The sequence below is a fragment of the Amphibalanus amphitrite genome, unplaced genomic scaffold, assembly GCF_019059575.1.
Source record: "Amphibalanus amphitrite isolate SeventyFive unplaced genomic scaffold, NRLGWU_Aamphi_draft 000969F_arrow, whole genome shotgun sequence".
NCBI lineage: Eukaryota > Metazoa > Arthropoda > Thecostraca > Balanomorpha > Balanidae > Amphibalanus > Amphibalanus amphitrite.
Genome location: NW_024882463.1, coordinates 139,116 through 150,405, shown reverse-complemented (window position 1 = coordinate 150,405; position 11,290 = coordinate 139,116). Strand labels below are relative to the sequence as shown.

At 53.2% G+C, this 11,290-nt stretch overlaps 1 protein-coding gene across 1 annotated transcript; it reads right to left on the bottom strand.

Moving 5' to 3' along the window:
• Positions 1-561: 561 nt before the first annotated feature.
• On the bottom strand, positions 562-10,182 carry LOC122368700 (cytosolic carboxypeptidase 6-like). Its single transcript, XM_043342896.1, has 13 exons — positions 9,966-10,182; positions 9,504-9,628; positions 8,971-9,065; positions 8,569-8,785; positions 3,874-4,003; positions 3,542-3,656; positions 3,198-3,309; positions 2,807-2,898; positions 2,394-2,504; positions 2,109-2,221; positions 1,655-1,784; positions 1,012-1,402; positions 562-660 (listed from the first exon to the last, which is right to left on the bottom strand). The coding sequence occupies exons 1-13, from the start codon at positions 10,057-10,059 to the stop codon at positions 562-564; spliced, it is 1,824 nt and encodes a 607-aa protein (XP_043198831.1). The 5' UTR covers positions 10,060-10,182.
• Positions 10,183-11,290: the final 1,108 nt, after the last annotated feature.

Sequence of the window (11,290 nt, the reverse complement as noted above, 5' to 3'; positions counted from 1 at the left end):
CGTTCAAATAGCACTTGCATATAATTTCCAATGGAGGTTAACATGCATTGTTGAGTGGATAAACATTATCTTCCCCTACACAGTTCATCGTAATCATGGATAGTGGATACGATACCAATCACTGGTCAAACCTATGGATTTGGTAATATCATGCTCATTGCCCATGCACCAGTGCAGTGGACAGTAACCAGAGGACAGTACCAACCAGTGTACGGCCCTCCAGGTATTAAGTGGTTGGTTGCCAACATTACAATAAGCGATCTGTATTGATGAATACGTCTAATCGCTGTTGAAAACCATTGCCGCAATGTGTGCACGAGCCCTCTTCTCATTTCTATTGAGTCATTTTACAGCAGTGTCTCTGTCATTTAAAGTTATTTCACCAAAAGCACATAGGCTAACCAACCACTCTTTTGCTGCAGGGCCGTACATACAGTAACCGTGCTGAAAACGATATTACGCACCATACGATTTGTTATAAAGACCGAAAACACGTGCAGTGCCCACCTATCTATTGCTGGCATAGACGCCCTCTAACAAAGCCCGTATGTACGTCCAGCATTATCCTGGTTTGCCGAGGCCCTGCTTCTCCGCGCTCTTCCCCGCCGTCTGGGTGCGGCGCCGGTGCGGTCGTGCCCCCAGGCGGCTGTATGTCACGTCCTGGTGACCCCCACGCGCCAGCTGACTCATATCGAGCACACTGACCCTCGGGCCGGCCGGGACGTCGGCCGGCGCCGCTGGTCCCGCCGTCAGGGCCGCGGACGGGGCCCGAGGCGGGACTGGGGCCGGCACTGACCCAACCAGAGGACCGGCGAGCAGCAGCGGCCCGAACTCCGGCTCTGCCAGCGCCGCCAGGGCGCGCGGCCGGCCGCCGAAGAAGCCGGCGCCGCGCGGCCGCCGCCCGGAGCCACCGGAGAGGTGGTGCGCCGCGCCGGACCGGCCCCGTGGCATGGCGGCGGCCGCCGCGCGCCGCTGCCGCCGCCGCAGCCGCTCCAGTCGTCGGAAGTCCACGCTCTTGATGGCCAGCCGGCGCAGCGGCTGCCTGGCGGCCGGGCCGGTCTGTGGCGAGTCGGCCGCGGCCTCCGAGTCTGTGGTCTCCGACTCCGCCGAGTCGCCGGAGCCGGCCGAGTCGTCCGAGGAGCCGGCCGTCCGGTCGTCGGCCACGTAGGAGCGCACGCTGACCACGGCCGGCCGGCGGCGGCCCGGCGGCGCGGCCGGGCCGACGGCGCGCTCTCGCCGCTCGCGGACGCGCACGTCGATGGCCGGCGTTCGGGGCGACTCGCCGCGGACCGAGGAGGCGCCCGAGTCGGTCAGCGGGTACCGCTGCAGCTCCGGGTCGGACGGAGGCGGAGGGGGAGGGGCGGCGCCGCCGGCAGGCGCCGGCGTAACGCTACCGGGCGGCCTGGGAGCCAACAGACACAGTCAGCAACCGCATCATAAACCCGTGCACTCTGCTAACGGCATTGGAGAAGACACGGAACAGCGTGACGGCACACGGCAGCATAGTATATTAACGCGGAAAAACGGAGTCGAAGAAGGTTATGATAACGAAGTTGGATAACCGATATTGGTCAAATGCACGCTGCTAAACATAATCAAAAATTACCAGTAGCCGTTACGTTCCTGTGGGTCCCTAGGCAGCAGCGTTCCTTACCTGTGTGCTCGAGGTGGCCGCTCTGCGCCGGCTGCCGGTGCTGCCGTCGACTTGGGTGGCGAAGGAATCACCTGCATCGCCCTAAAGTAGTCGAGCAGTGCGCGGCCCAGGTCCCGGCCCAAACGCATGTCTGCAGAAGGTGCTAAGGGAAAATGCATCCACATGCTGGGGAAACGCTGAACAAAAGGCGTTTCGACTGAACATCGGAACTTATGTTTTTTTGTGGAACTTATGCTATGAAAAAGAGGGATGAAAATTAAATTACTGGGCTTGAAACGTAGCAGCATAAAACTCGTACCATCTAAGCAACATCGAATCACTTTGCTGACGACTGTATCACATTGAGTTCGGCTGGTAGTGAGAGGGTCGCCACCCGCCTCGCAATGACCACACAGCTGCCGTGCGAGTACCGCAGCTCTCTGTGCCCCTTCAGCCGGTCTGTGGTAGAGGATACAGGCCTCCTCGGTGTAGGGAATGACACCCTCGCCGTGGCGGCCCGTGTAGCCGTACATGGACACCACCAGCGAGTAGCAGTTGACGGAGTCGCTCAGCTGGGAGCACAGGTACCTGACGGCGGACGGAGGGGTCAGTGCGCCGCCGTGTGGATGGGGCACTGGCACGGGACAGGCGCTAGGTGCCACACTCGCAGTTCGCACACCACTGGAGGTTACACGTCGCAACACACCACCGGATCGGATACTGTGCCGCAATACATCCTCATTCGTCAAATGCCATTTACCTGCGTGCAGTGCCCAGTTTCAGCGGGTCCCTGTTGTAGATTGTGTTAGTATGGCTGAAGTCCTCCGAGTTTTGACTCATCATCTTCGGAAATACGATGTGCCGTTCGTGCCTGAAATGCGACAGCAATACAAAATTACGACAGCAACCTCAGTCCTCGGCGATTGGATATACATATTCGTATACAGCTCGTGCTTCAAGTTCCTAGAGCTTTTTACCAAACAGATTGATGAGGTCCGAGCTCAAAATAAGAGCCTACTTTTGTAATCATTACCTACCTACGTCGTTCACAGACCGCACCAGAATACATAGCTGAAGTCAAATCACTATAGCTTGTCAGATACGATTTACCGATCAGAAAATCCATAGCCCCAAATGTCAGCCGCCTCGGTTTCTCCACGTTGCCAAACTGACCTGTAGACGTCTTCGTATGTTGTTCCATAGACGAAACAGCCGAGGAGGCTCGTATGGGCGTGGAGGTCCAGCACTATTTCCAACCCATTATTCTGCAATATTGTGCAAACGTTAAAATAAATTAGAGCACGGCACGTATCTTTAAGAAGATAAGACGGAGGTTAAAATCGGTATCAGTTGAACATTTAAGGAGTGCAACTAGTTAGTTGACTGTGCTCACTGCTCAGTTTCCAGCGACCAGTTTTATTGACGTTTCGTCGGTCTATTATGGAGCAAGTCCAACACTCGGTGCACCCACACCTCACCGGCCAAGAAGAGCGTTTTTTGGCGCCACACAAGCGCTATAACGACGTTCCACTACAACGTCATTCCATAACGTTCTACTTCCCACCTTGTTGGTGTCGAGTGAGTGGAGCAGCTTTCTGGCGGCGTGGATGGTGGGGTGGCCCCACTCCGACGGCTCCTGCCAGGCGCGGTTCAGGTCGGCCCCCATCACCGAACACCTGAGGAGTCAGCGGATCGTTATTAGCAGAAGCACGGTGTGAAAATTTTAGGGCGATCCGAAGACCAAACAAGACGATTGCGTGCTTCTGTTATGCTATGAATGTCTTGCATCGAAAATTCCCGGAATAAAATATGCGATTGTAGCGTCTGTCTCATGTTTAGACAGAGCAAACATGTTCTATCGGATTCATCGCTAAACGTGATTAGATGAGACGGTATTGCGTGCCTCACCTGTGGTTGCCTAGGAACACGCCGTCTGGGTTGAGCATGGGGATGATCTTTATCACGATATGCTGCCTAAGCTGAGTGGGAACCGGATGGTCTGCCGTCAGCAGATCGAGCAAACCTGAAACGACGGGATTTAGAGTAGGACATGGAAAAAACGTTTTATTCGAAGAGAATTGCGTTTACCGGATACGAAACCGCCATTTCGGTCAAATATATTTATGAAGGTTAAAGAATTTGTTCTCCTTGTGCAAAAAAAAAGGAGCTACAAAGTCCATTCCCGTTTCTGATGCTGCCGCTCTGCAGCCCGGTGCACCGCCGTCTCCTCTGCGGCTCACCTTTGATGATGAACGAGGTGGGCGTCTCGCCGGGGTGCACTCTGGCCATAATGACCACCGTCTTGGTGGGCAGGTGGCCGTCCATCGCCTCCGGCGGGCCCACCGTCACCACGTCACACTCGCGCTTCTGCTGCGGGATCAGACGGTCACACATACGCGTCACAATGAAGATACCACCAGGTCACACTCGCGCTTCTGCTGCGGGATCAGACGGTCACACATACGCGTCACAATGAAGATACCACCAGGTCACACTCGCGCTTCTGCTGCGGGATCAGACGGTCACACATACGCGTCACAATGAAGATACCACCAGGTCACACTCGCGCTTCTGCTGCGGGATCAGACGGTCACACATACGCGTCACAATGAAGATACCACCAGGTCACACTCGCGCTTCTGCTGCGGGATCAGACGGTCACACATACGCGTCACAATGAAGATACCACCAGGTCACACTCGCGCTTCTGCTGCGGGATCAGACGGTCACACATACGCGTCACAATGAAGATACCACCAGGTCACACTCGCGCTTCTGCTGCGGGATCAGACGGTCACACATACGCGTCACAATGAAGATACCACCAGGTCACACTCGCGCTTCTGCTGCGGGATCAGACGGTCACACATACGCGTCACAATGAAGATACCACCAGGTCACACTCGCGCTTCTGCTGCGGGATCAGACGGTCACACATACGCGTCACAATGAAGATACCACCAGGTCACACTCGCGCTTCTGCTGCGGGATCAGACGGTCACACATACGCGTCACAATGAAGATACCACCAGGTCACACTCGCGCTTCTGCTGCGGGATCAGACGGTCACACATACGCGTCACAATGAAGGTCACACCAGGTCACACTCGCGCTTCTGCTGCGGGATCAGACGGTCACACATACGCGTCACAATGAAGATACCACCAGGTCACACTCGCGCTTCTGCTGCGGGATCAGACGGTCACACATACGCGTCACAATGAAGGTCACACCAGGTCACACTCGCGCTTCTGCTGCGGGATCAGACGGTCACACATACGCGTCACAATGAAGATACCACCAGGTCACACTCGCGCTTCTGCTGCGGGATCAGACGGTCACACATACGCGTCACAATGAAGGTCACACCAGGTCACACTCGCGCTTCTGCTGCGGGATCAGACGGTCACACATACGCGTCACAATGAAGATACCACCAGGTCACACTCGCGCTTCTGCTGCGGGATCAGACGGTCACACATACGCGTCACAATGAAGATACCACCAGGTCACACTCGCGCTTCTGCTGCGGGATCAGACGGTCACACATACGCGTCACAATGAAGATACCACCAGGTCACACTCGCGCTTCTGCTGCGGGATCAGACGGTCACACATACGCGTCACAATGAAGATACCACCAGGTCACACTCGCGCTTCTGCTGCGGGATCAGACGGTCACACATACGCGTCACAATGAAGATACCACCAGGTCACACTCGCGCTTCTGCTGCGGGATCAGACGGTCACACATACGCGTCACAATCATGGGCGCCGCCACCGGGGGGGACGGGGGGGACGCGTCCCCCCCACTCTCAGAATGGAAGGGGGACGTTCCCCCCAAACTCATTACGGAGCGAGCGAAGCGAGCGTAGTCTTTCGTAGGTTAACGGAAATTTCTGAGTATGCCGTGGTCACGCTTTTGCTAGGCTTATATCTCAGCAACCACTTGACCGATTTACATGCGGTAATTTTTGTAGGGTAGCACTAGATTCATTCCTTCTAACGAGCATCGGACTATTCCCGATGCATGTGAGTGACCCCATATGCACGTGCCACGTGAAAAACGAAGAGGTGTCAGTTTTGTAACAATTTCAATATCTCGGCAACTACTGGGCCGATTGCGCTGAAAGTTGGCATGTAGGTAGGTATACCCACTAGGCAATGCATATCCGTGTGCCACAGTTGGGGTGCTGCTGCACGTGCGCACATGCAGGGGTCGATTCCAGATCTCGAGAACGGCTGAACCGATTGTGCTGAAATCTGATACATGGTTAGGGACCGGTTAGTAGGGTGCCGTGCAAAAGTCAGTTGGAACCCATTTTGCACGTGCACACGTGCAGGGTGCCGCTTCCAGATCTCGAGAACGGCTACGCCGATTGCGCTCAAATTTGGCACATCGTTAGGGACCGGTTAGAAGGGTGCAGTGCACAAGTTAGTTGGAGGTATCCCCTCGCAATTTTGCACGTGCAAGGCCCACCCCACCCTCTCGCTCGCTCCGTTGATCGCCCCAAAAGGCGTTTTACTGGTTGTTATACTACTCGAAATTTGATTAGGCCCTTCGGTCCAATGAGACCATTTCAGAGCCGCAAGTATGAAAGAATTAGCGGGAGACATTGGTCGGGGCAGTCACCCCAGTGAGCCACTTGGGATGAACCCGACCAATTGAACAGGCAGCCCAGCCCACTGGCATTCACTGCACCCGTCAAAGGACTATAGCTCCAGTGGAGCCATTCCCGCATGGGATAGAGTTGCCCGTCCAGCCCGGAGCAGGGGGTTGCGGCGTGGAGGAGAAGGATTTGACTGTCCTGAGGATGGAAGAGATGGAACGGCCGGTGCCGAATCTGAGAGGGTCCAGGAGGTTTAGATACTCAGTATATGGGGCGTGGGCCTACATGCATTGGTCTGACCCCTGCCACCTCGGCCAACAAAATATCCAGCTCTTATCCGACCTGTCAACGCGGAACTGCCGATTTTTGATATCGTGATCAACGTGTGTCGTATAACACAACTGGCCGAACACGGGCCTAATATATTTCGTCTAACCAGCCAAGAGCATGACTTTACACCAATCCGACCTCGAAGTCAAAATCCGAACATTTTCGAAGACTTCAACTCCGACTCTGGCCAAAACTGGCCAAAACAGTCAACTCCGACTGATTCCGGCTCCGACCCCGCACTTCTGCAGTCACGCTACACTAAATTTCCAGCTTCTAAGAAATAAGCTATACGGTTGACAGGACCAAAAAAAAAAAAACTTTGAGGTGACTTGACTACTTGACTTGGTTTTCCTGACCTAAGGTTTTCTGGTATCATGCTTGTTACACGGGCTGCAAAATTCGTATTTTGGAGCAGTTTTGCCTGTTTTTTTTTGCCAATTTTCGCGGCGCTTCGCGCCGATTCGTGCACAGATCAAAAAGAGATTTGTGACTTTACAACGCCCCCTCCCCCACGCGGGTATGCAATATGCATTACCTATGCAATACGCATTATCGATCATATTAGTGGCATACATCAGCGACTATACCGTGATAAAACACGAGGCTTTGCCGTGTCAAACTGAATCGGACATCAGATGTGTATATAGGTAGGTACTCGGTGGGAATGCGGTCTATAGCCATTACTTTAAGGAAATACCTAAACATTGGTGTCCATTTCCGCCAAGTCGGGGATGCCCGAGCTCTCCAAATTCCCCGCCGGCTCGGCCGGCTTGGCTTTGGAGCCTCAACAGACCGCGCAGGTTAAGGTCACCGCTAGGGCGGCGGCGGATTTGCTGCGACCGGGCACCCCCAACTCGGTAGAAATCGACACCTATGTACCTCAACTACTTTCCTCAAACCAGTTGTTTTGCCACAGTTTTATGAGTTTTTAAACTTAAAATGGTCAGGAGATAATGAATATTTGCAAAAGGATTTTAGATTTATTTTTACATCACTATTTTCCATCTTTCGTAGAGGCTACTTACCTATACCTATTGCAGCGGAAGCTGATTACGCGTTGACCAAGCGTAGTACGTAGTTCAAACCAGCTGAATGCTGATTCGCTAGCATTTTTCCGTAAGGTAATGGATTCCTCGGTAAGAGAATGACTAAGTGTAATCTATGGGAATGACTTCAGTCTTCAAACCTAAAATCGATACCGATATATTTGGCTAGGGTGATCGTTGGGCCATAAAAGCTCCTGATTTGTTCTCGTCTCAGCTCAAGCTACAAAACTGTTACTTCAGTTCGAAACCCTATGTTAAAAGTGGCATATTTGCTTTAAACGTTGAATGCATCCGACCGAAAAAGTCACGGTAAGAATGTCTACTTTTGGGTTTTCAGCCGGTCAGTCCGTCCCCCCCAGTCAAAAATCCGTGGCGGCGCCCCTGGTCACAATGAAGATACCACCAGGTCACACTCGCGCTTCTGCTGCGGGATCAGACGGTCACACATACGCGTCACAATGAAGATACCACCAGGTCACACTCGCGCTTCTGCTGCGGGATCAGACGGTCACACATACGCGTCACAATGAAGATACCACCAGGTCACACTCGCGCTTCTGCTGCGGGATCAGACGGTCACACATACGCGTCACAATGAAGGTCACACCAGGTCACACTCGCGCTTCTGCTGCGGGATCAGACGGTCACACATACGCGTCACAATGAAGGTACCACCAGGTCACACTCGCGCTTCTGCTGGCCGGCACACACGTCACAATACGGTGCATGTTTGTAGAGACAATCATAGCACAGACGCTATCAATCTATGTCACGGGACAAATGAAGTAGGTGCACTCGTGTGATTGAGCTCTAAAACGTGTACGTTTATGTTCATTGCCGAGCGGCTCCAGCATGGCAACTTAGTCTGTAACGACATATCTCCAGCTATCCAAGCGGCGGCGGCACTCACCACGGTGAGAGTGAGCGTCTGCCGACGGGCGGCACTCACCACGGTGAGAGTGAGCGTCTGCCGGCGGATCCAGGGCAGCTGCAGTCGCTCCAGCTCGGCCAGGTAGAGCTGCAGCCGCGAGAAGGAGTAGGGGAAGCAGCCGCTGAACTGGTACACGTCCTCCTCCCGGTCGAACGCGAACGCGAACGACAGGATGTAGTGACCGCGGTGCTCGGCAGACCGGTGGTAGTACACGTTCCGCGCCGGCAGGCGCTGCCTGTAGGGAGGTACACAGGGCCCGTGAGGACACCAAGCAGACGCTGGCTGTCACATGCGCAAGGGACTCGTGAGAACAGACGGCAGACGATGCTTGAAACGGCGCGAGGCTAGCGGAAACGTTGCAATTCAATAACGACGTTATCTAACGGCCTTGTAACAGTATTTCAGGCATCACGGTCTTACCATCTGTTCCGAGACGTGGACTTCACCAGCGGTGTCATTCCATCCCTGAAGAGGTTCTTCGTTTTACTCATGTTCACGATGTTGAAGATCACTCTCTGTAAAATACCATGGCAGTAGATGGCACGTAGCCAGTATTTTGCTCAGGGAGGGGCCACAGGTCGTGACCTAGGGTCGCACCCCCTCCAAAAACGGAAAACTCCTCGGTTTTGGCCCACTATTTTTTTAGGGTGTAGTCCAGCTGTTTTTATCTATTTTTATTTTTTATACAATTTTGTTTTATTTTTCGCCTTCAGGGGTGGGGTGGGGTGGGGGCATAGCCCCCGTGCCCCCCTTGGCTACGTCCTTGCAACGAAAAAATAATAGGAAAGACATAAAAATGTTCTCACCTCTAAATGTATTGTTACAAAAGCGCCGCTCATCCCACCGCAGGGGAAAGAAATTCTTTGAAAGCACTTTGCATGCTCATTCGCTCATTCATGAACCCGATAAGTTTAATCTCCTGGCTCAGTCAGCATTCAGTAATTGTTACCTACCTGGTCTTGTCGGACGTTGTCCACGACAAAGTTGAACCAGATACGGTAGCGGGGGTTACAGGCGTCCGGTCGGATGAACAGGTCGTACTCAAACTCACTGATGTAGTCCACCCGGCCCAAATTCCCTGCAAAACAGCGCAGGTGGCGAGTATAGAAACATAAACAGTCCAACAGGCACATGTATTGAGATTCGACAGTTATTCATGCGCGATCGGCAATAGCCATCATCGGTCGGCCGCAGCTAGTTCACCCTTTGCTCGCTAGGTGGCATTGCCAGTCAGCGCCTGGTGTTATGCTGTGCCGCATGGCTCACAAACTGAACGGAGCAAAGTATCGTTTCCACTCTATCAGATATTGTATTGAAGCATCGCGGATATTGAAAAAAAGCATTTGATATGAAACAAGCGAGCGAGTTTCAACTGCACCTGAAAGCATTGGTTGTAGGTAAACGAGCGAGCAGACCTGTTTCGAAGGAGGCGTCGAAGCAGAGGTGGCCGCGTTTGGCCTTCCCCGAGTGTCCCGGTGGTCGCATGACGGCGCGGTTGACGTTGCCCATGCCGCCCTCATTGTCACTGTCGTCAGAGTCTGCAATACGGGGAACACCCGGGACAGTGATGATTTAGATTTAGTAGGTACACAAGGACCAATAGGCTGCTGACAGTTGTTAATACTTTTTGTATCTCCCGACCTCCCTTTCGTTCGGCTCCTCATTCTGTAATATGTTACACATGGCAGGTGTGACAATTCAGGCATAAGTTCTTCCGGTGTTGTTTGTCCGATATAGCTTAAAAATGAGCATATCGAAACAAATCAAAGTTTTAGAACAAAACAGTTTTGCTATTAGTAACATCCGACCTTTAGGTTTTGGAGAAAGATAATTAATGCTATTAATGATGTTAATGATTAATTTTGGTTACAGGCGTGGCATTTACGGCGCCCAGTTTGATGTTAGGACATGTGCACTTCAATCTTGGAATTTAGCAAGCATTTCATTTCCATTCAAAATCCTTCCAAGCATTCACAGCTTTATCTATCGCATAAATAAGTCTTTGCCATAAAGCGGGATTTTTTTCACATTTTGAGTCCCAAACTAGTAGATTTTTAAAACCGCATCGCATGAGGGAGATCCAGTTGAGTCATATTAACGCCTGACGAATAGGTATCAATACGGATAAATGTTCGGAATGTAGCAGTTGGAACGGTACCTGCCATGACAGGTCCTCAGCAGTCACTACCAAGAGATAATACACCACCAGCACCGCCACTAATCCTTTCCACAATGGGAATCTTACCCATCACCACCAAAGCACACCGCTAGCTGCAGCACGCCCTCCACTGCAGGACTGAGGCGGTTCGTGCCCCACTGAGACCGGCGGCCGGTGTCTGTGCGCCGCCCGCTGGGTGACGGCCCGCCGCCGTGGGAGCCGTGCGGGCGCGCCGGCCGTGCCCCGTGCCGGTGTCAGGCGCCGGCAGACACCGCTCCGCGCCGTCAGTCACGAGCGCAGACACAATGGCGTGAGGTGACGCCACAAAACCAAACGCTCCCGGCAGCCAGTTCATTATTTAGTTTCTCTGTTGCCAAGCGAAAGACGGGAGCGCCTAGAAATAGAGTCTAGTCATGGCGGGCAGCAAATGGCGAAATTAGGCCGGGTCGTGGTTGGTAGGGCTGATAATCCCGGGACTTTTTGGCAATCCCGGGATCCCGGGATTTTAGAAATGCAATCCCGGGATATCCCGGGATCCCGGGATTGAGCAGTTTTTATTTTAACCTGTCTACAAAGCAGAAT